The sequence below is a fragment of the Cebidichthys violaceus genome, unplaced genomic scaffold, assembly GCF_023349555.1.
Source record: "Cebidichthys violaceus isolate CVI_PGR_0920_01 unplaced genomic scaffold, fCebVio1.0.p SCAF_1, whole genome shotgun sequence".
NCBI classification, from domain to species: domain Eukaryota; kingdom Metazoa; phylum Chordata; class Actinopteri; order Perciformes; family Stichaeidae; genus Cebidichthys; species Cebidichthys violaceus.
Genome location: NW_027176262.1, coordinates 9,707,765 through 9,733,875, shown reverse-complemented (window position 1 = coordinate 9,733,875; position 26,111 = coordinate 9,707,765). Strand labels below are relative to the sequence as shown.

Below are 26,111 nucleotides of genomic sequence, written 5' to 3'. Positions count from 1 at the left end.
CATTTAGCTGACAGTTAGTCAGCATCATTCCCAGCAGATTGTACTTTTATAATACTACATCTTAGCCGAGGCTAATCACTATACTGTGGATTGAGCCAATCTCCCCTTCTCACTTCATACTTCCCTTTTTTTACTTTCTTCCTCCCTCTTTCTTTCCATTTCCCCTCTTTTTCCTATATCCTCGACATTCCTGACCCCTCACAGCTCAAAATCCTTGCATGTGTGTATTTTTGTGTGTGTGTATAGGTTGGTCGGCTGGTAAAGCTACAATAAATGAAGCGTCTTATTCCAGCTTTAGGCAATCAAAACATGCCGGCCTTCTTAAAAAGGGCTGAATGGAGCTAAACCTTTCCAGGAAAATGCTGTCAGAGAATATAGAGCAGCTTTGAGTAGATTTACAATAATAAAAATGCCAAAAAAAGCCATAAACACTGTACTGTATATGTGCACCACAGGCAGCAGAACCGGCCTGTCTGAACTCAAACAATAAGTGGTCAGAGGATAACATACACAAACAGGGGAGTGACTGCAACAATGCCCCAAAAGAAAGCCGATGTCATGAGAGGGTGCAAGAGGGTGGAGAAAAGGTAACAAAGCAGACAATAAGGTCTTGAAAAAGGAGAGAGATATTGCTTTGTCCTTATTTAATCCAGGGAAGTTTTACAGAACACACAAGCCCGGCACACACAGAGTCACATCACTCTCATACGGTTCAAAATCATGAGCTCCATGTATTTCAATGGAAGAGTGAGTAGAACTCGTAAAGACTGTTTTGGATGAGGAACGACATATCTGCTCTGGCCTATATGGGTTAAATAGTCTCTTGAACCACCGAAAAACGCCCAACATCACAGCTGGGTGTGGTCAGGTGTGGTCTGTTGTCCTTGTGGACCACACCCAGCTACGATGTAGCCTTGTACTTTAGTGCCACGTTAAATCACAGCTGCACAGGTTGTGAAAAAAAACAAAACATGCCGTCAGCGCAAGTTGGCAGGGCAAGGCAGGATTATTAGATCGCTGTTACTCAGTGCAACTTCTCTTTCCCTTTGCAGCCAGGAGGGGTGTGTTTGTTTTGTCACAAAGCATGAAGTGAAAAAAGTTGAGAATAGTTTAAGTTTTAAGTAGAAGCAGAGCGGATCATTAGTCAAACTGCATCTAGTTTTATTCATCACAGTTGAGACAGAAACCCAATTTGGGCTTGAAGTGTTGTACTTTTAAGAAAAAAATGTTTTAACAGAAACAAATGACAGTGTGGCACCACTTTCTATTTTTTTTTATTTCACACTGATGTGATGACATCTGAGAAACCCTTCCGTATTCGCACTCATTTTTTTCATTCACAACTGCCTCTCATGACGCTCCTCTTTGTCCGATCTCTGCATCACACTCACATGGTTGCACACTTGCACACCTGGAGAATGAGCAGCACAGCAGCGGCCCGCTGAGCAGAAGGGAACACAGAGTGCAGTGGTTGAAGGAGCTCACATAGATTCCCCCGGCTAGTTCAGGAACTCAATCCTTTTATAAACCTGCTCCTCTAAAAAGCGCCAGCAGAGGAAATGTTCGGTGATGAATGGTTTGATTTTAGTGACTGAAAAGTGTAAAAGGCCTTTACAGACCAGAAAGATGGAAGTTGCTGCTTCTTTACAGTTGAATGAAAGCCTGATGGTAGCGTCATCACACAGGCAGAGGCAGCAGGGAGGGGAGGCAGTCACCGCCTACATGTGAACGAGCATCAACTTCCACTTCTTCTGTTGCTGCTGCACCCCTTTGCTTTGAGCTGCGTGATTCCTGAGATACATATGCATGATTAGCTGCATGCGGTTGTCACTTTACCCTCTAAAAAGGGCCTTAAGGATCAGTATCAGCCTAATGACAGTGCTGCAGAACACCTCTTTTGAGACTCTTTCAGTTTGGACAGGAAGGCAGGTAAGTTGGAGGAAGAGAGAGAGAGAAAAGCAGAGAGATCAAGCTCCGTTATTGGGCGGTCAGTTGCTATGTAACACTGGTTGCCACAGAAACATCTGAATGGAAGAGAAAGCATGAATGAAAAAACAAGCAGCACCTACACACAAAAAAGCATTTACCCTGCAGTGTCACACTACAGAGCTGCATCACCAATCTCCTAGCAACAACATCTGGCATCATCATGGAGGTCTAACTGGATAACTCTCTGTAAACCCCTTTAACACACAACAGGCAGGCCAGAAATAGATAAACATGTCACTCTCTTGTTTTCTCTTCGCCAAAGCAGATGTAGCTTATAAAGCTTAAGCTCAATGTTTTTCCTACTGTGAGTGTTAAAATGTCTGTTTAAATCTGCCTATTGTTAGTCCACAAATTATATGCACAAGCCATTCAAGAGACCAACCAACTAAGAGAGGTTGGTCAGCTGACCAAACGCTACAGGTAGCTTAAGAGCCGATTTTAGGTAAGAAGTCAAGAAGGTGTCAATGTCAAAATAATCACTTCTCGTCTCGCTAGTTTTTGCATTGCAACAATCTCAAAAGTCACACGTTCAACGAGCACATAAGCTAATAACGCTATGTGCTGAAAGAATGATGTCAAACACACGAGCTCCTCCGTGCTCGTCATCCATGCAGACAGAAGAAGACCACCCTCCCATGAGTCGTGCTCCCAGTGGAACAGAACTAAAAAAAATAAATAAATAAAAAAAGGTAAACATCGTCTTTATCTCCACTACAGACACACACACACAACCGGATACTCCCAGGATCGTTTATAACTGCTCACATTCCACTACATCTGGCCACACACACACACACACACACACACACACACACACACACACACACACACACACACACACACACACACACACACACACACACACACACACACACACACACACAACACAGAAGCCACAGGGGGTGCTCTCTGTCATCTTTACAGTACACATTAACCACTGCTTTGTCAAAATATTCACTAACAGTGTCAAACTGAGCTTTCTAAAAATTGCAATAACATTGCAGTGAGAACAAACAGCCACGCAGAAAATAACTGCATTTGTCACATTGAATGATTTGGAGAGGAAGTTCTGCTTTGTTTGCTTGTACGCTAGACTAAAACAGACTTATTTCCTAATGACCTTACACTCCTGTGAACCATGTGTTTGGACTGGACTAATGTCTGTGGTGTATTTGAACAGGGGCTGGCGAGCAGTGGGACATTTAGTTAATGTTTACTCATGAGTAAAGCCGGAGAGGGAGGAAGATGTTTAAAATGTTACAGAGGGCCCTTTCCAAAAACTGGGTGTGTAGCGTCTGCTGAGAGGAAGAGAGAAACCGTTTTGAACATTGGGGGGGGGGGCTTTAGAGAGCAAACTAAAACGGAAGATGATAGCATGAACACGAAAGAGAGCTGCCATTGAACTTCAGGATAGCCAGAGAAAATGGGAAAAAAAGGAGAGAAGAAAAGAGACCCCCTGATTCAACCCGGCCTGATTCCCTCTCACTCTCTCCTTATATGGCAGTGTTGCGTGTGTGTGTGTGTGTGTGTGTGTGTGTGTGTGTGTGTGTGTGTGTGAGAGTATGTGTGTGTGTGTGTGTCTGTGATACGGGCTCGGTCCCAGAGTTGCTCTCAGAGGGAGCGATTAGATCAGTGAGCGCACACTGCCTCAACTCAAACTTAAGGTTCCTTTCTTTGACACCGACTTTTACCGCTTTCCAAAAAATCCACACTCCATCCTCCACTCTATGGCACTTACGGAAATATCTACGGCATTCAAAACACACTTCAATAAAGTACTTCCAATATTGTTTAATGCAAGTTGCCAGGAACTGACTAATGTGGTAGATATTGTTCAGTTCATTAACAGAAACTCAACAGAACGCTTGGTTTATATTCTCAGTGACAAATGATGAACCATTTCTGGGCATTTAAAAAAAATATATTTTGTGAAAAGGGTGTGGAGAGGTGAAATGAAGAACAAAGCAAAAAGACAAGAGATTACATCATAATCAGCTTGTTTTTGGCTACGGCTCCTCAAAGGGAACCAAAATAACCCCTGGGATCTCTTCCTCAGAATGGAAGGAATCATAAGGAGTCAGAATCCTCTCGATCTTTCTTTTCCTCTTTTTTTTTTTTCATCTTTCCCTCCCTCCTCGTTGCAGCAGTCTGCTTCCCAGAATGCTCTGGCCTGAGCCCAAATGACAGGAATGCGGGAATCAAGGTAACATGTCTGCACGAACACACACACACACACACACACACACACACACATCAGACACAAACATACACAATGCATCCATCCACACATACTGTACAAGGAGGTCTGTGCTGTACTGCGTAAATACACATATATCAGTACAGACCATAAACAGTCAGGTCCAAAAATAGTTGACAGTTGGGTAGACACTGTGCACTTTTATTAATCCTGTATATTTTGTTAACTTGCGATACATATTGGATTAATACAAGTTGTATTATAGCATGATTCAATCGACAGATTTCAAATGGAAACATGGAAACCGTGATTGTTTTTGTCAATCGACAATTCAAGTTCTATTAAAACAAGATGCCGACACAGTCAAATAAGGACAGAAAAAAAAGAGAGAAAGGCAGCATTACTTTTATTTAATTTTAATTTTAGCAAAAAAGCAGGAAAAAGAGAAACATGAACCTCGGAGAAGGCTGAGAAGACAAGATGCAGGGGCTGTCTGGTTTTGCAGCAAAGTTCAGTTTCACTCCTATCACAGCAAAGTCTCAGTCAAGACTATTGACTGATATATAAGACACCACATGTAAAGTCAATAAGTCTTCCAAATCAAACAACAAAATGTGTTGTTTGTCCGTGCGCTCACACACAAGGAATCAAAACCAGGTAGACAACAAAAATGGTTGCAGCTAAATTCAATGACAATAATTCTCTTTTCCGCTTGGAAAATACCCAACCCCTCCCTTCTCTCATGCCATATTCCTCCCTCCTCCCCTTATCTTGTCATTTTTCTTTCCCTCCCCATCATGTCAGTCCTATCTCACATAGAGAGGCAGAGAAAGAAAAGAGGGACAGAGGGGGAAAGAAAAGTTTGTTTTTCCGGAGAGGACAACATTCCCAGGCCTGTGCCATTCCTCTTCCTATTAATAGAGCGCACACACACACACACACACACACACACACACACACACACACACACACACACACACACACACACACACACACACACACACACACACACACACACACACACACACACACACACAAGCTCTCCGATCACGATAGTTACTGTGGAAAACACAAGCCCACATCTCTATGTTTTGTCCCTAAATGCAGAATGTAGCTACAATGATCTTAGATGCGAAAGAGACAGAGAGGCTGATATTAAGGCACCAGACTGACATGAGTTTGACATAATTCACACTGAGCCTCGTCGGTCACTGTCATTCATTATAAGTATTAAATTGGGCCTCAAGCCTGATCTTGGATTTAACTGTTGACCCTCTCACACGGACTCTCACTACACTGTGAAAGAGTCAATGTGACGCCCAACAAGTCATCCAGTCGGACAGAGCTCTCCCCCTCCTGAGTTTGAAAAACTTTCTTTTTTTCTACCCGGACTACACCCTGTCATTAGGAAGATACGATACTGTCTAGCTGGTAACTCTTAGTCGGGTTAATGCTTGTAGCATTTAGCTGCCACAGAGTTACAGGATAAGAGGTCAAAAGGTCCGGTGTCGGCCCTGGAGGTTGCTCACCTCAAACTGCAATTAGGAGAGTTTTTCAGGGATCAAGGCCTGAGGTGTTGTCAGATTTATGGTGTACTTTGTGCACGGCGTGTCCATGTTTGCCATCCCAGTCACTTAGCAATGTGTCTTGCAGCAAAAGATAGCACACGGTTGTTTTTTGTTTCTGTTGAGCCATTTAGCATTTTTACTCATGCAGTAACTTTGAAATATAAGTCTTATGTGTTTGTTTTGGTACTTGACACCTGGATTTTATGCAGTCAGAGTAGGTAAAATAATTGTACTTTACAATCACACTGGCAAAATATCACATACAAAAACTTTCAAGTGTAGCTTTAATTTATAATCTGACATAAATGCTGAGTTGAGACTGACTAGAATGTCGGGGTTAAGAGGTTCAGAGAAAAATGTTTAAGCTGAAAAGACAATCTAAAGCTTTGCATTAACACAGTCGGTGACTCTTAACAGTGCACAACTCATTTTAGCTCAAATGTTCTGGAAAAACTGCAAAATTGTAAGTCACAACATCCACAGCTACATAGCCTTACAATACACATGATCTTTATTCAACCCCCCCCCCCTCAAAAAAAAAAACCGAAGGCCAGACTCTCTAAACCCAAAGATGCAGGGCTTAGGCTTCAATATTGGATTCATATTGGATAGTTTACGTTAGGTGAACGAACAGTAAAAGAGAGCAGACATTCGGCAGGCATCCATCAGAAAACAACCACAGTGTTTATAAGCTCTACTTAGAAAACATCTGAAAATGTTGAGGGGAAATATTTTTTATCATAATAAAAAATCAAGAGCATTACTTTTCGAAATATAACCTTCTCTAAAATGAAAAATAATAAACGCTTTACAGTGTAGCTTGTCAACATGTAATGTCCCTTTTAAACAACTGGAAACCTCAGATGTTATAAAAATAGATCACATCATTTCTTATATCTGTGTGAAATTATGTTAAAATCTGCATTATTAACATTATCTGATCAAATTACCTGAAATTAGGGGCATGATGATTCACTATGTGTAAATACATGCACATGGTTGCATGGTTTGGTGAAATCTTTTTTTATCAAGAGGCGTTTATATTTAGGTCTGCCATGCTTTGCCAGGTGCGCACGCGCACGCGCACACGCACACGCACACACACACACACACACACACACACACACACACACACACACACACACACACACACACAGTCTGAAGGGCTGTTCATTCTGTCAATAAGATCCAGATGTGAGCTCAGTGGGAGAGGGGATAAAAATAGAGTGAGAGAGGTGAGGGAGACAGAAAGAGAAAGACGGACACGGGGTCAGAAAGAAAGAGAGAGAGAGACTGACGTAGAAACAATGATCTCAGTGAGAAAAGTTGGGGGCTGAACGTATGACAGCAGACAGACTGATGAGGTGAACAGAAAGGTGGGGAAGAGATGTAAACTTGTTTTATTGGGCCGACATTTTTCTCTCCTTCTTCTTCTTCTCTCAAACAGAAACACTAGCCCCTCTGAGCTCACCACATTCCTACGGCAACATACACACACACACCCGTCCCACACACAAGGTTGCCATGGGAGAAAAAGAATACACATAGGGGCGGCCATCATCTTTTTTTCAAGTCCAAAAAAAGAGTCTGCAACTCCATCACTGTCTATCCTAAATACAGTGGTATACTGGTCTTTTAAAGCAGCGGAGCTCCCACTGTCTTTCCGCTCTGACAAACACATTAAGGGAGATGCAGGACGGAAATGTGAGTGTGTGTGTGTGTGTGTGTGTGTGTGTGTGTGTGTGTGTGTGTGTGTGTGTGTGTGTGTGTGTGTGTGTGTGTGTGTGTGTGTGTGCGCGCGCGCGCAATGGTCAAAAATGCCTCCCCCAAACCCACTTCCTGCCCTGCCCTCTCAATGAAGACAATTATGGTTCCTGCAAGAAGGATAACACAGAAGAAACAGTTCCTTAAAAGGCAGGATCCATGTTGTTTTCACCTCTGCACACATTTTTCAAATTAAAAGCCAATACCGCATGTTTTTCAAATATAAAGAATAGGTTATTCAAGTCTGTATGAAGGAGGGCGGAGCTGAAGCCATCTATTATTGTGATGGCAGTTTTGCCTTATTACAAAGCAGACAGTGACACAGATCACAGGCTGGGATTCAAAAGGCAAACAATACGGTTTTCTACTAAGACATAATTATGCTGCTGCAACAGCATTTTCTTTCACATTAACCTGAATGGTATCATGACAGATACCTTAACTGCAGTAGATCAGTGTCTGAAGAAGTCAGGTATCTTCAACAGAGAAGAGGGTTCCAACTATGACCGCAGATGAAGTAACAGCCGAGCCAATCAGAGCTTTATGGGCCAGTTTAAGAATGAGGACGTCGTCTTCTCAAACAGAGCCAGAGCATTAGCGACAAAAATATTACCAGAAAGTTCACGTGAAGAAACAAAGCAATGCAGGTTGTTGTAAAACAACTTAGAGATAACCGCTCTTAAATCTGCATATTTTGATGTCTGACAGGATTAACGTGAATGCTCCTACCAAACTCCACTGCAGAGTAAGTTCACAGAAACCTGTTTGTCTATCTTTACAGAACTATACTTCACGGTTGAACACAGATTAAGTAGTGAAGTCACGCAAACTGGCAATCAGCTTCTTTATCAGGCTAAAGAGAGGCCTGTTTGAATTATAAACACTGGGTCAAATGATGTCAACATGTTGTATTCAGATAATATGATAAGATATGTCATTAATGTGATAAAAACATGAGATAAAAAAACAAAACATTTTGAAATCAAAACGATGACTACAAGGATGTACTACTCTCCTCAAGCCTCGAAAAATGGTTTGAAACGTCAAGGTCAGATTGTGAAGACTATATTTAGGAACATGGCATCTTCTTATCGCAAGTGTTTTGTCTGCTCAGCCTTCATTCACAAACTTGTAACTTCTCAGTGAAAGTTGTAGCTGCACTGAAATGATGAACTTCCACTAAATAATAAGGGTGCTTCGATTGTTATTGGCTAATATTTGTTTTTTTAATAGTTTGACCGGTGGACTCTATAAAGGCCGATCAGAAGAGGCAATCAGATGATGAATAAACATGCAAGACAATTTTTCTATGCCCCTTTCAAAACAGCCTGTGAAAAAGGCAGGATCGTTGTGCCGTTATTTCACCTCCACCTATGAAAGGTATGGACACCGAATGAGGGTTTATTCACAGGTAGACAGCCAGCATGCAGGACTAGAACACACACACTAGAAGCTGTTGTGGTACTGTTTGTTTGGTTGAATGTAAGAAAACAAAACCGGTGTAATGAAAGGTTTTCTTTACAGCAGTATGGCGGGATCTCTGTAAAAAAAAAAAAGTGGCTTTTGAGAGAACGAGTCTCTAAGAGAGAGAGTGGAATATGGTGCACATGTCGCCTGCCAATCCTTACTAAATACCAAGATGATACAACAGACATGTGAGCCAGATGACATGAAAGTAGTGCAAGTAAATGTCTATGAATGCTATAATGAATGTGTGTAAGTGTCAGACCCACTGCTATATTTTCCAATGTGACCTGTGGTTGTTGAACTAGTAGGTTTGGACCTTGAATTTTTACCACAAGCATGTTTTTCTAAATGGCAAAAAAAATCCTGCTGATTTTATTACGCTGGAGATCGGTTTCAAAGATTTAGTTCTAGTCTGACAATCTTCGAGTAAATATTCGCTCCAGTGACGTTTTAATGCGAATGGCATCTCTGTAGCACACTGTGTGAACCCTAAATAATTTCTCCTTTCACAATAACATTTCAGAACCACACAATTGAAATGCCAACTGGTGAATAAAATGTTTGAAGGGGGAAAAAGTCGAGGCCTGGTTGAAAATAAGAAGCCTATTGAGGAGTGAAGAAAGACTACATTGTTTTAGGAAAGACAGGCCCGATTACCCACAAAACCCCTAGCTGTCATTGGGTGATGGGAGCTCTGTGTCAGCCCTTCAACCATACCTTCGGACACGGACACACACACACACACACACACACACACACACACACACACACACACACACACACACACACACACACACACACACACACACACCTCCAATCTCAAGATAAATGGTAGTCATCATCATCAACCATCATTATTGCCATAATGATTACTGCTGTTATATTTGTCAAGAGACAGCTGAGGGACAGCAGGTCAGCGCGCACACACACACACACACACACACACACACACACACAGAAACACACAAAACATGTATGCAGACATTTACACTCCGACAAAGATCAGTTACATAAACAGTGACTGCAGATGGTGTAACCGGAAATGTTTTAATACTGTTGGTTCTGGTTCAAGTATTTCAAATCAACAGCAGTTTTCATGCCAAAATGCCAAAAAGTCCTGACACACATTGAAGATGTGATCACTCATGGTGACTGAGGGTTAAACTCACAGGATTGATTCGTTTTGGATCAAATTCCAAACTAAGGGTATTAGTGCATCCGTAATGCTTCTAAATACTCTTGTAATGAGCCGGGGTGATCGCTTCTTAAAGCAGTGGCTCCCTGGCGCCACCTCTAAACTTGACCCTACGTCACAGATTGTATATGTCTGTTGTTGCAAGTAGTCTAACAGATTTTAACAGTTTCTAGTGGCCGGAAGAGGTGAAACTGTTTTTTTTTTGTATTTTTTTTAGAAAAGTCGTTTGTGTAGCGGATTTATAATTTCTGGAATTCACAGTCATACGCTTTTTATTCTCTTTGTTGCCGAGAGCTAGATCTAAAATCTGCAGGCTACAGCCAGCAGCCTGTTAGCTTAGCTTAGCATAAAGATTGTAAGCAAGGGGAAAAGGATAGACTGGTAACAAAATCCGCCTGCCAGCACTTTTTAAAACCAACCAGGTTCTACCACGATCTGTTTAATCTGTGCAAAAAACAAAGTGTAATTAACAATCCAATGCACCTCTTAAACCAACCGTGTTTCCAAGAACCTTAACCTAATTACGTTTATAGAGGTTTTAAAACCTCTATTAGAGAAACACTTTCAAACACACCCTTAAAAACTCAACAGGACTCAGCAAACAATACACAGCATTAGCAGAGAGAACATGGGGAACTGATATGTGTGACATTGTAACGGCTTCTTATCGCACATTTTCTCACAGTCACTGAAACCAAGTTTAGTTCTCTCACACACACACACACACACACACACACACACACACACACACTCATTAAACACAAAAACATATTCATAAATGTTTGTTTACACAATTGTGAAATTCTGTTTTCAAATAAAATAATCCAAGAAGGAATCATTTCACAGTGTCAAAAGCCAAAAATGTTGGGAACCATTAACTTAGTCCGACATTGACGCTGATAGTTCTGTTTGTATGAGCTTGTTAAAAACCGGGCTCAAACTCTTAAATCTTTCTGTTAGCAAACCACAGCACACATACGAAGAGTGACGAATTCACAATCTCACACACACACCACAAACACACACACACACACAAATGTTCTCGGTTGAGGTAAGGTCAACATACTTTCAGGCTGACTCATAGTTTTGTCAAAACTCATCTAGTTGGGACAAAATGTTTTACTTAAGTACAAAGGTCGGCAGCGGCCAGAGTGATCAAGCTTCTCACCTGTGAGAGGGGGAGGGGAACGGGTCAGTCTTTTCGACTTTTTGGAATTTAAAAACAAAGACTAAATATAGTCTGCGTGTTGACTGATGATTGGTATAATACATAATGTTAACGAAAAGGAAATTAGGGCTCAATTATAAAATGGCCTGCTTAAATCTAAAAACAGGATACAATCATTTATTCCATCAAATTATCCTCAAATAAGACAAACATGTATGTTGCTAGTGTCAAAAAGAAAATGTTCTCTGTATCACGTATAGAAGACCTATAAAGGCTAACGATTATAATTAATCCCATGGACATTCATTTACCCCAATAATCAACAACTCATAAATACAAAAAAATATTCAATGCCAATGCGGTGCTATGTGGAGAGCTCGTCACTCCCCAGCACTGTCCCAAGATTTTGTATTTTACAAACTGTGGGATTGACGAGAAGAAAAGAGAATGCAATTTTGGCCTCAATATTCTGTCATGTGTGGTGAAAGCATTCTCAACACCAGCACAAGAAAGAATAACTTGAGAAGGCAGCAAAGAGATAAACTACAAATATGCAAAAGGTATCTTGTGAAGAGTATACGATGCAGTTTTGCTCACCAATAAATTGCAGGTGGGGTGTAGTTGAGAGTACAAATATTCTGACGAGTCATGCCACAAAACGTCTATACAGTGATCAAAGTGTGTCTCACATTACTCTGATCTCAAGCATCTACATAAACACACACATTAAGATGTTCCTGGAAGTGTACCTGTAAAGTTCTGCGCATATCTTATTTTGCTCAGGCATGGTGGCGGCTGCTGATAATACTGCAATTCTTTTACACTAAAGTCACCTAATTTACTGCTGCTGGGAATATGCAATGCACCACTTTCTGTGGAGCACTAGACACAAGAAGTTTATAAGAACAAAGTAAACAATAAATAAATGGTTTTCTTTTAGTCTTCACTCATCTCATTTGACATCCAATTTAGTGCAGGGGTCAAACCAAGAATAAAAATAATTATACTTCTCCTTTTGACAAATTTGTTTCATTTTCTCATCTGCTTATCCTGAGAAAATGAAAATATTGATATGAGAATATATATATGAGAATTTGAAAATAAGACTAAATTCCTACAGCAAAAACACAATCTGAACCTGAGGGGCACGTAAACTTGACAGAGCCCTACAGTGATGTCATCTATGTACTGTGGATGATGTAATGACACCACAGAGGTGCGTCATGATGAAATCCACATGATAGGGATGATGTCACTGTCAAGCTAACATGATGGCAGCAGAGCTAAACATTACAAGGTTTATCTAACCTCTGATTCAGCACACACTCACCATACATACACATCAAATGAAAGTTGCTTTTTTACTTTAAAAATATCACTTATATGGTTAATTCTTAAAGTTAAAATCTAAATTAAGACAACCCAGGTTTGCTGAAATTATAATTTTTTTGTCACAAAGTACTAGACTACTTGATCTTTCTTTCTTCAAACCCATTAAGAAAATTGTGAGTCAAACGAACCAACGTGACTTAAACTGCATCCAACACACATAGGACCAACACCACCTGCCTGTGAGGCTGCTTTGTCCTTAGCTGCTCCTGTGTTTCTTTTCCAATGGTCCTCCTCTCCCTGCGCCTTAATCCGGGATCCCAGCAGCCACTCAGGAGCAACGCTCCGACACTTCCTGCTTCTCCCATTCCCATTTTGATGAGACTTTCTCAACTGGCAGCTAGAGCATGATCCAAATCGGCGGACTGATGCCATAAGACAGATGAAGGAGAGGGTGAGAGGAAGATGAGGAGAGAAACAGAGAAGGGAGGAAGAAGCCGAGTGTTTCTACTGTCATGTTTCTCTGGATGACAAAAGACAAGTGAGAGAATAGGACTCAGCAGCCGAGTCAACCCACAGATAGGCCTAGACCTAAACCCTGTATACGAGTGTGTGTGTTTCCGACCACGCTGTAAACTATGCTATGCTACACGTTGCACTGGTGGCACAGTTGGACCATTGTGTGAGTGACTGGGAGAGACGCACGCAGCACGTCCATGACAATCTGTCACAGAGAGCTATGCGCATACACAAAACCATACTAGCATATACATGAATAATAATGTGACTTTAGGCTGTCCACTGCTTTTTGAGCGTGTCCATGAGAAAGTTATGGCATCTGACTAATACTATTTGATAAACTATTTTTCTTTGGTTATCGAAAAAAACAACAGCTTTGGATATCTAGTACAGTGTTGTTGTTGTTTTTTTTACATTAAAAGCAATTCAAAATACAATATGCAGATTGCAATGAATGCCCTGACTGATCGACAATACACACAGCAGAGTACGTCACAGTAACCAGCTAACTGGTTGACAGAGTGAGCTGTGATTACGAGTTATCACATACTGGGCTTAGTGGTAAAAAATAAAAAAGTAAACGTTACTGTTTACAACCGGAATCACATCTTTCATGGTCCACAACGTCATCATTTCAGAGGCAAGCATTAATGGTAAGTAAATTTCATTAGCTCTGTGGAGAGATAAGCATTTTTGCACAGCTAGACATCCTTCACCGGCTAACAGCTAGCAACTAGCTCGTTAGGGTGGTGTAGGATGACAATAATGCAGTTAATTGCTATTTCTAGCTTCTCTCTTTACCTTGCACCAACATAATAAGTCTGGTGCTCACCAGACTATTAAATTAAATGCTGACAGGAAAATCTAATAGCCCCAATCTGTGAGTCGTTATCCCTCGACTTCTTCTATGTATCTGTAATGGATTTTCTGTGGCACGTTAAGTATTCTGAGGCATTTTAACAGAAGCTTTTTTTTTTTCTTTCCTTTTTTTTGAAGAAACCAATTAGCACCAGCTGTAATTTAAACCTGAGGTGATTCCACTTAGAACTGGCAGCCAACAGTGCAGCCTTGTATTGGGTGAATCATCAACCAAACTCTCACATTAGACATCTTTGTGGCCACGTGGACTGCAGATGTATGACCTGGACAGTAAAATACAAGAAAGACTCACATGACTGTGGGAAACCCTGCCAAAGATATACAATGCTGTACATCTATGGCGCGCACACACACACACACACACACACACACACACACACACACAAATGATCTTCAACAGATGACCCCATTCTCAAAGAAGCGTAAGAACCATGTGAAACCATTATTCATCACACATTATTTATGTCACATTTTAGAATGTAGAAATCTGCCTGTGCACAAAAAAAAGAGCTGAAATAGCAGCTGTGCTAGAAAGTGCTGTTTCAGAAGAGGCTTTCCTTACATAAGCAAACTGCTCTGTAATTACACTGGGTGGATCCACACAGACTGAGAGAGTTAGAGAGAGCCAGTCTGGAGGGCAGCGACAGGGACAAGGGATGGGGATAACAAAGAGGCAAAGACGGTTGAAGAGGAACCCACTCCTCACAGGTTTTAACTGTCATGCCTTTCCACTGGCGAGCTACACTATCCTTAAAAGGGAACGTTAAAGGTTTTCAAAGCACTGCAACTGTCACCAACCAAGGCCAAGGACATCCAGAAGAGCTTTCCCACAGAGTTGTTTTCCAACTGTGAGAAACCAGATGGAGTCTCAGCTCTCATGTGATTTGTTAGCAGTGACACTACATGTCAGTTGAGTTTGCAAGCGTTTTGCAAATGCTCACAAACAATAATAAAAAAAAAATAATAATATACACACAAACACACACACACACACACACACACACACACAAATCGATTATTTTCAAACTTGTTCAGACAGCCTTACCTAAATTACCTCTATTCATATTGCTAGTACAAGATAAATATGGTCTGCATTCTTGAATTTAAAGTGTAGACTTTTGGAATTAACAGGAATAGTTCCACGTTTTGAGAAATATGCTACATTTGCTTTCTTGCTGAGAGTTAGATGAGAAGATAGATACCACTCATATCAGTATGATATGTACTTTAGCTAGAGCCGGAAGCTGATTAGCTTAGCTTAGCACAAAGACTGAAAAAGGGATAAGCTGTTAGTTTATAGTTTTTGTATAGATTAAACAAAAACAATACATAACGTGTTGATTAGTTTGATTTTGAGGTGCTGGGAGGTGGATTTTGTTACTTTTGTACAGAGCCAGGTTAGCTGTTCCCCCCGGTTTCCAGTCTTTATGCTAAGCTAAGCTAGCCAGCTGCATATTTACGCCGCTGACACAAGAACGGTACAAAAGTCTTATACTTCTACAAGACATAAAAAGGTGATGGAAAGGTGGACAGATGGAGCAGCTGAGAGTGAAAAGTGTTTTACAAGAAACAATATACTAAACTCTTTCTCGCCAAGGAGCTTTTGATTTCCACTAGCCGCACAAATGTGAACCACAAACACACACACACACACACACACACACACACACACACACACACTTGGTTACAGCTATCTATCAAAATTACTTCAGCGTCTCTAACCCCCCCCCCATCAAACTAAATAGGTCTATTATTAAATCACCCACACACTCACTCTTACTCAGAGGAACACTAAACATTTTTGTTGTGCCTGCCCCAAAAGCAATATTGTGTGTGTGAGACACAGAGAGACAGGCAAAATATTTTGCGTGTGAGTCGAGGACAAGATGGCTGGAGGTAGGAGACGTTCTCTCTCCAAAGTTTTCTCCTCTCTAAAGACCATAATAAGGACATAAAATTAAAATGTTTGTTAAGTTCAAGCTACTCAACCAGTAAAATCTACATGTCCTCACGTTTTCTAAACAGAATCACACCGTACAATGATCCGTTAAGCTTTTAGGTACAGTTTTCTACCTCCACTGGCGGAAGATAAACTCTAAATGTCTACAATCAGAGGCTGCCTGTGTGTCATTGAAGCCACGGATATCTCCAGTGTGGCCGTTTGATCTTCTGATTCATCCCAGCTCTTCCTTCTCAGCTGCTTAGTCATGGTGACCTTCAACCAGAACAAACCAGAACCTCATCCTTTCATCTCACCTTCACCTTTACCTCGCTCAGCATCCTTCACTGATTTGGACGTCACTAAACCTGGGATGACCTTTTGCATGTTAGAAAAGAACCCCCACACTGTATCCTCTATGGGTGTGTCCATGCAATGTGTCCTTTACCTTTCCTTTTAAGTCTGTGTTCAAAGGAAAAAGTTATTGGATAAACTCCTACCCATCCATTGATCACAAAATAAAAAAAGTTTGAAGATGCATTTTGATTACAGAACAGAGGTCCATTAGCAGCCCTGAAATACATTGTATTCTATTTGAGAGGGATGATATAATTAAGAATTTTCAATGTCTCCTGTACAGTAAAAACTCCTTTTGATTACTTTCTGAATTATAATATTGAGTCCATTTGTTTTCTGCACATGCCCGACAATAGTATGTTTTTGTTAAACAAGTATTTTACCATCAGTGACATTTAATCAGTGATGTAAGTAATTATCTCAATAAGTATTTCAAACTGTAAGCCAAGAGCAAATCAACTCACTGCTTCAGTATTTCTACCTTTAGGCCTACTGCTCCTCTCGTGCACAACGACATCTGGAGAGGAGTGGGGATCGTAACGGGAGTGAAGGAAAACGGACCGGGCAGGGAGAAATTATTTGATTCCATGTGGGTGGCCTGATAAAACAAAGTCAGTCATAAATCTGAAGCTATAAACACTGTGCTTTTAGACCTAATCCATGCAGAACAGAGCACAAACCAACCCGTCCGTTTCCTTCCTTTCTCTCTGGCTTTCAGTTTCCCGTTCTCTTTTCTCCCATTTTTTTAAGAAAGAAGAAAATGTTCATTTCAAGGATATGCAAAAAGCCCAAATACATATTACTGTGGCGTATCTTCTAACTATTGCTTATTAATGATTGACCAGATTCTTAGTCTTCTTTACATATTTTAATGTTGATGTTAATGTGGTATAAATGTTGCTCATTTTAGACTGTAGTAAGTAGTACGTCTGTAGTTCTTGTATGGCTGCTTGTATTAAGACAATTGCATTTGAGAAGTTTGGCTCATTTTGTTAAATCTTTTATTAAGAGCAGGGTTTTGGAAAAAAATTACATTTTATATTCCTACCTAACTAAATTGCCCAAAAAATTTCACACCAGTACTGAAACTTACATTATACAATATTTAAATATGGTCACTAATGCATGACACACAGTTGGGAGCAGAACATACAAAGTCATAGGATTTTGTTCCCATAAAGTAAAAAATAGCGTAAAAAACATTTATGGTTTTGAATACTTTAGTTAATCCAAAAATATCAAGATGTACATATGACCCACCTCTTCAACTAAAAACCAGCCTTTTTCTACCGTCGTCTCCCATTACCTCTCACTCCCCCTCCTTCACCCACCGTTTCATTCTTCAGCTCTCTCTCAGTTCTATTTTGATCCTGTTACCTTTTTTTTTTATTTAGCCAGCTCTCTCTCTCTCTCTCTCTCTCTCTCTCTCTCTCTCTCTCTCTCTGCACAGCAGCTTGCCTCACACCAAGACAAACTGTATGACTTCACTTCACTGCAATGTTCCAGAGACACAAGAAGGACAGCAAAGAGCAGAATAAGATAACATAGAGGAGGGATGCTAGAGAATTAAGACACATGGAGATGGGGCATGAGCTGAAAATGCTAGATACTTATAGTATTTATGGACATAGACGTCAACTAACCCAACATCTGGATTGATAACTACAGAGAAATGAAAATGGCAAAAGAAAAGTAAATCAGATAAAGATAAAATCAATGACAGATTTTGATGTCAGAATGCATGCACTGTGCTGAGGGTGAAACAAGCCAGTCTCCAGAAAAGGAAAAAACACTCCCTCTCTCACCGTCTTTCTTTCCTCCTTCCTTTCTTTCTTAGAACTTGTCTGTGCTCCACTTTAGCTTGGCACATTTGTTATTACATTCAGTCCAAATCACTCTCACACACACCTACACACACACACACACACACACACACACACACACACACACACACACACACACACACACACACACACACACACACACACACACACACACACACACACACACACACACACACACACACAGTGTGCAGGGCAGTGCTCTAAACACGGCATGTTGGCAAAACTCCGGGCTCCAAGCGTTTAAACAAGCCATTGATATATTCCAGGCAAACAATATGCACACACAGACACACACACATACAGAAAAAAAGAGAAAAGAGGAAACCAGTTTATAATACACACACACACACACACACACGTTGGCCGGTAATTCTGGACATCTTCAAACACTTCAGTAACCACAATAACTTCCCATTTCCCTAAACCCATTTCCTGCCTGGTGAGGTCCCTCGCCAGCTACTGCTACCGTCTCTACGGCAACAAGGATGGACAATGGGCCAAAGGATTAAACAATCAAAAACTAATAAATACCAGAGCAATAGATGGAAATAATATGAATCAATATCAATGTGCTCCGTCCTGAATGGACTTTGTCAACACCTATTCAGAATCACACCCATGACTGAGTAGTAAACTTGGACTTTAAGCAAAGACCCCCAGGAGAGGTGATGTGTGCGTGGCAATGAATAACACAAATGAAACACACAGACAGACGCATCTATTTCCCACAAGCCAAACCTCCAAATTAACCACAATTAACAAACCTTACAAAATAAGAGTGTGTGCATTCATTAGAATTTACGTTCTAGTTTAGGTTTATTTAAGTTTCTAGCACATTGGACATTTATCATATACTTCTTATTCTACCTAGTAGTGGTTAAAAAAAAAAGAAGTATTCTCAGTTAATTATTGTCAGGATAAATCATCATGGCATAGATTTTTGGTCAAAGGCCAATCATATAACCTGTATTGCTATAATATAACAAGCCACACACACACACACACACACACACACACACACACACACACACACAGTGTTATGACTCTACGATTCTGGCACAGATACAATCCATATTGGATGAAACAAATAAATTAAAACAGACACACGCAGCAGGCCTTGGTGCACTCCTTAATGCCCTTTGTCTGAGATTTGTTTAATCAAACTAATAACATCCTCTGATGTTTGTTTAACACTGTTCAGCCTTTAATGGCTGCTGTATTGTAGTACTGCTCCTAAATGCACTCTGAAATTTACCATATGGGTCCTGATTCACATCACTTCATAACAAGCACAGGCACACACATGCTCTTTTGGGTGTAGCTATGAAACCATAAGAACAAGCCAACTATACAGGGCAACATTTATCATCTCAAAACCCATTTATCTTCCATTATTAAAATAAAAATTCAGTTTTCCCACCATATTTGAGACATTTGAAAAAAGCTGACAACAAATCACTTACACCCTCTTTCTTTCTTTCTCTCGGTCAAATACAAATTTAAATCATCAGAATTCAAAGACACACACACACACACACACACACACACGCACAATTAAAAATGGTTTTAAGTGGACTCACCACTCTGGGCTTGGTCCTCTGTGGGGTAGCTGTGGATGGAGTGTCCTCTGTGCTCTTCTTCTGTGGTCCAGCTTCTGTAATTCCACTGGTGCTGGTCTCGCTGGGCCCCTCCGAAGCCAACACTGAACCTTCTGCTCCATCCCTGGCTGCTGGAGGAGGTCCTGGGCCCTCAGCATTGCTCAGTTCCAGAATATATTTCTGGGTCACAGCCTCCAGAGATGGGGCTTGGTCTCCTGGAGGTTTAATTGAGGTCTGAGGCTCTGCAGTGGGTGGTACTGAGAGGGAGTCCACTTCCTTCAGAGGCTGAAGTTGTGGAGGTGGGGAGATGGGGAGGAAGGTGGTGGGTTCGCTGGCATGGCGGACATGCTTGGATCTTGTTTTGGGTTTGGGTTGCAGTGGGGGAAGGGGAGGGGTGAGGTCGGTTTGGTCGCTGTGGTCCTCCTGCTCCTCTGAACCCAGTTCTGAGGGCTCAAATGGGTCCTCATGAGGGAAAAACTGAGCCAGCCTATTAGGACGCTTTCTGGTGGGCCGACGAACCATTCTGGGGGACAGAACCTCAGCCAGCTTGAGGTTAAAGTTAAACTTCTGCACCTCCGTCTCTTCTTCCCCTTGGTCTATTGCATCATCATCGTCATCATCATGGTTGTCAGAGTGATGGGTGCATTCAGACTGGGAACGAGCTTTGACTTTTTTTGTATTTGGCGGCGTCAGCAATGCGTGTTTAGGCTTCAGTTCTGGCTCCCAAAGTTCCTCTCTCTGGTCACTCAGGATTGGCTCACTGCTGGAAGGTGGAATCGGACCAGGTTGATCCAGCTCACTGATTGGCTCAGTGCTGCCCGTCTGAACTTTGAGATGAGGGTAATTCTGGGAAAGTAAAGGGGCATCGCTACGGCGACTGGGGTCACTGAACGACTTCTTCTTGGGAGCTTTGCCATTGCTATGGTCATCTGTCATCAGTCTGTCCATTGCACCTGGCTCAGCTACAATGCTCCTGATCACCCCACTGTAGTCCTGAACGGCATCATCTCGGAGCCCGCCATCACTGTAAACTGACAAGTCACTGGCCACACTGCCCTTGTATTCTGACAAAGTGGCAACAGCAGAGGCATCTGGAGCACCACCTCCACCTTTGACAGATAGGGATCCTAACAGGTTGCTGTCTACAGACGAAAAATTGTTATTCCCTTCTTCTGTCACAGAACAGTGTCTCTGAGGCATGGGGTCACTGAGAGAGCGGTAGACTGTGGACTCCCCATTTCCAACAGCTGCTATTGTTGACTCTGCGTTACTGCCGTTACTGGAATCAGAGCCTGTGTTGTTGATACCAGAAGGGGAGAACTTGCGCCTTCGACGGATAGAACTGGGTGTTGCAGGGGCTTCAAGTCCTCCTCCTGTGGTGCCAGCAGACCTCTGTGACACAGCGCTGTTGGTGTTGAGCTCCTCACTGGCAGTGTTAACATTATTGATACCAGCAGTGCTGCTCAGCTCCATGATGATACTGTCACTCTCAGCCATGCGGGCGGGATGAGGCAAGGAGGGAGGTACGTTGACTTCGTTCAGACGATTTGTACAATTCACGCTGTTCTCTGCCATCTCTTGTCTTTCCTGCTTAAACCCCTCAGCCTGATGGAGAGCCGATTGCTTCCATACGGTGACAGGTTGCCCTAGCACATCCTTAGCAATTCGTGACCCCAAATTAACCCCTGCTGAGCCCAGGAATGACCTTTCAGAAGGGTCACTTGGGCCCGTCTCTGGCTCTGTTACAATCCCTTCATCTGTTAAACTAGACTCATGGCCCGAAAGTTCATCCACAGAGCGGTCGTAGAACATGCTTTCCTCCGAGTCGCCCTTCAGTAAGGCTCTCTCCGTCTCTCTGCTCTGTCTCTTTGCCTTCTCCCTGTACTCTGTGCCCCTGCTGTTTAGCTTCTCCAACTGTATACTTTGTCCATCCCTCTCGCTTCTCTCCCTCTCCCTGTTCTCTCTCTCCCTCTCATGTTTATCCCTGTCTTTTGTGTTCTTAAACTCAGCCTCTTGATCCGTTCTTGCCTGATCCTCAACACTCACTCCTGCTTTCTCCTTTTCCTCATTTGCTTTCTTGACCTGGAAACAATCATCTTCCAAATCATCGTCAGTTCTCCTTATGTCTACATCATCATCTTCTCTAGTACTCATCTGGCAGATATCGCGAATGACCTGCCTGGCTTCCTGCACATACCTCTCCTGCAAAGGAGTTGGCATCCCTTCCTCATCATCATCATCAAATCCATAATCCCTCATTCTTTGTCGTCTCCCAGCCCTAAAATCACCCCCATCACTTTCTACTTCCCTCTCTGACACCAACACCCTCCCTCCATCACCCTCTCCATCCAAATCAAGCTGTTGCTCAGAAGAGCTCCTCTTCGTGGCGCCACCTGTCAAGTAACACCTCACTGCTGTAGTGGGTTTGTCTGAATAAGTGAAGGATTTTGCACGCCGCAGGGTGGCAGTTAGGTCTTTCAGTGACGGCCGACGGCCAGAAGGTAGCAGATTACCGCTTTGATTCCGTGAGCCAATCCTGTACACTGGGGACCCGTCCAAGACGCCGGATTTGTCTCCACTTGTTTTCCGCACCTTGAGCTCTGACAGGTCAGATTTCAGAAAGCTTAAGAGGGACATAGTTTCTGAGGTGATATCAGGGTTGGATATGGATATTTGATTTGTATCATCCACCCCATCCCCAATTTTTGTCCTGCTTAATGCCATAGTCTCACCACCCCTAACTCTTGCCGATGCCCCACCTTCTCTGGCAAGTACACTAGATAACGGGGTGACTGTAGGCACAATCTTGGAGCGCACCCGCACAGGTGTACGAGAGAAGTTATCCCCATGGCCAAAGCTTGGGGAGCGGTACATGGTAAAATTCCCATGGTATGTTTTACTCAGCATGGACAAGGATGCAGTTCTGCTAGCGTTGCCTCCTTTTCCACCTGTGTTAAAAAACACATTTGCTGCACGGTTGGCACAGCCAGCCTGGTCCTCCTCCTTCAGTGTCTCAGTGCTGGAGTATCGACTGCTGCAAAGAGAACCCCCAGGACTGGAAACAAAAGGGGGAATATTGACCTTTGACACTCGTGATACACCAGGAAGTGCCGTGGATGTCACAGGTGAGGAGATGCGCTCCCATTGCTGCACCCTGGCTCTGTTACTGTGACTGCTGGATTCTCTTGCAGAGTGGCTCCGAGAAACTGTTCCCGCAAATTCTCCTCCTGTGTTTTGCTGGTGTTGCCTCTCTAAATGCTCCATTGTCAAGGCCTTGTCACTGTCGCTGTCTTCTGATTCGCCATCATGATCATCAATATCATCACGGCCTGTTGCAAAAGCAGCTCCACTGACTTTCTTTTTCTTTCTCAGCGAGCGGCGGCGCACTGCCTCTCGACTGTGGGGGCCTATAGAACCAGGGCTGTCCTCCTCACTGCCTGAGGACCTACCAATGCCCTTAGCACCCCACCAGCCATTTTTACTGCGGGATAAATAGCTACCTCCTCGCTCAGTGGTGCCCCTTTCTCCTACTCTGTAGGAGATGGAAGGAGCTGGGCCAGAAGGAACACTCCAACCGTCTCCTCCACCTCCTCTTCTTCTCCTGGTGTGTGCCTCCTCTTCGTCACCAGAGCTAAACCTCCAGCGGGACCTGAGAGGAGAGACGACTCTTGCTGAGGCTCTTACCTCCGTGGAGGGAGGTACAGTAGAGGAGGTAATGGCTTTATCTGGACCTGGAGCAGAGGAGGGGGTGGGGGCTGGTGCTCTAGAGGAGCTATGTGAGGAATGTAAACTATCCCTGGGCAGCCCGACCCCCTGTCTATCCCTTCTCTCCCTCACTGTCGGCCGTTGAAGAGAGGAGGAGCAGGAGGAGGTGTCCAAGCTCTCCGATCGACTCCAAGACGAAGTAGCAGGGGGTTGAAGGTCAGAGCCGGGGTCAGATGTCAGGACTGTCGTCCTGAGGGTCTTGTGGGCCGCCTCTGACTCAGTGCTGGGACTATGAGATCTGTATGGAGATGGGTTAATCCTCTGGTAGTGACTACCCCCAGTGCAACGACGGCTGCTACTGCTGCCGCTTTGAAAAGTATTTACGCCAGAATCTTTGATATTATTAGAACTTTGTGTCTCTAAGTCTGCCTCCTCATCATTCGAGTACTGCTGGTGGTCAGTTTTGGAATAAAAGTCCATTCCGTGATAAAAATTATCTTTGATAGTACTGCATTCTCTGCTTTGAGCTCCAACTATGCATTTGCCATGCAAAGATGGGATACTAGCTTCATTAGCAGAGCTGCAAGGCGAGAGTTTGTCACTTCTATCCGAGAGAAGAGCACCGTCACTGGGGCTGAGCTCATGTAAATGTCCTCTGCTGACTGCTTTTAAATTCTCAGAAGAGTCAGTCTTGTTCTTTGTGCCTTGACTCTCATCAAAAATTTGTCTAATTTTGGTGACACTGGGCCACTTGTCAGAGTGCAGGGGAGTAAAGTCACCGTGGTGTGTAAAGGCATAACTTCTGTGAGATTTACAGGGTGGGGGAACCCCTCTAAGAGTAACGTCCTCTTCCTCATCTGTAGTCAAAGTTTTTCTAGGATCAGAGGGACATGCATTGACATGTGAATAATCTCTCTTACCAGAGTTGCTGTCGGTTGATAAACGTTTAAAATTCCGCCTCTCACTTTTCTGCTCCGAGTCCGAGCCTGAAACGGAGTCAGTTTCGGAGTGAAACTTTTGCACTTTGTTGTCTGTCAGTGACTCTGCAGCAGCAGCAGTAGTAGTAGTAGTAGTAGTAGTAGTAGTATCACTATGCGGGAAATATCCACCGCCGCTGTCCTCGTGAAAAGATTTATGAGACGGTGACCAGTCTCTCGTGGAGCCCCTGGCCCGGGGAAGAGTGCTGCTCCCCGGCGTCACTGCTGCGCCGTCTCCCGGTGAGGCTCTGTGCGTCCCGGCGGAGCCGCTGCTGCTAAACTTCTCAGTGAGCTGTCGGATGGATGGAGAAATGGAGGAGAACGGAGTAGAGGAGTTTCTCTTTGGATCTGCGGTCGGGAGGCAGGCGGTGGTTGTGGTGGCAGAGATTTTGGAAACTTTTCTTGACACACAGACATTACGCGTCGCCAAGGGCTGTTCTGCTTTGCTGGGCTCCGGGGGAAGGGCGACGCCAGCTGCCTCCAAATCCTCTGATTTGTGTTGTTGGTCTTCACTACTGTTGGCGCTCCAGGACCCCAACTTTTTGAAAGAAACGCTGCGATACACAGCCGCATTCTTCCTCTCTCTTGCTGCCATTGTTCATGTCTTTCTTTGTTAGATTTCACACTCACACATTTTTAACTCCACGGGTATTACAGATCCAAGCACCTTTTGGAAGTTTGTAGTCTATTTCTCCCCCACGCAGCCTAACGGCGTGAATACTCAACAATCACTCTTTTTAATCGTAACTGTTGGCACTGATAACGAGGTGAACCAAGTGATAATCTGTTCAGTGAGTAAAGTAGGTGAGTGCTGCTCTGTTATCAAAACTTACATGTTGTCGATTCCCGAAACCGCATCCGTGCTAGGAGGAAAGCGCTACTTTTGTTGGCCAAAACTTTCACAACCTGTCCATAAACACAACCATCCATTGTTAATCCCTTAATAGTTCCAAACTGTAGCCCCTTCGACAGGTTAGCACGCTTGCACAGGCCCGACGCATCATCCACTTCTAATTCCCAAAACTGTTTGTGGATTCCTTATTTTGGCATGATTTGGTTTTCCGTGACTTATGTTGTTTTTTGCATGTTAATGCCTGAGATAGGGCAGAGGGGGTGGGCGGGACTAGGGGTATAGGGGTTGTCATAGCCCCCTCGGGGATTGAGAGGAAAAGCTTTTTTTCTCCCTTTTTTGATAAGGGGCAGATCATACTGTGGACAAACTAGGTGTAATTATAGCCCCTTCCTTGCGAAAAAAGACAGTAACATTTTCAGGAGTATTGGACAGAAAACTACACATTCAAAGAAACATTTTGGACCTGCAGCATTTTTGTAAACATGTCAATAGGAACGTAGCACTATAAACACTATGCATATCCAAGATACAGTATAAACTCAGTATTTCTGTCTCTTTAGAGTTAAACGCTCACAGAGGAAGCCAGAGAGTGATGCTCTTTATTTCCATACTACATTGACTAGTGCATGTTCAACCAATAGCTCAATACCACAGTGCGTTATGATGATGCTGGTGAGTGTCAGCATTCAAGGGGGGGACAAAGAAAAAAAGTTTTCACTCATGCCCAGTAACCACTCTATGGTGCTTCCCGTGAGGCTGTCTG

General features: G+C 42.9%; 1 protein-coding gene across 1 annotated transcript in view; it reads right to left on the bottom strand.

Annotated features, from left to right (window-relative positions):
• Positions 1–25,537, bottom strand: part of LOC137871815 (rho guanine nucleotide exchange factor 17-like) — a 58,971-nt gene extending 33,434 nt beyond the window's left edge. Inside the window, exon 1 of the mRNA XM_068709811.1 lies at positions 19,796–25,537. Within this exon, the coding sequence (XP_068565912.1) occupies positions 19,796–25,090 (5,295 nt within the window). The 5' untranslated portion in view covers positions 25,091–25,537. The remainder of the gene's footprint in view (positions 1–19,795) is intronic.
• Positions 25,538–26,111: the final 574 nt, after the last annotated feature.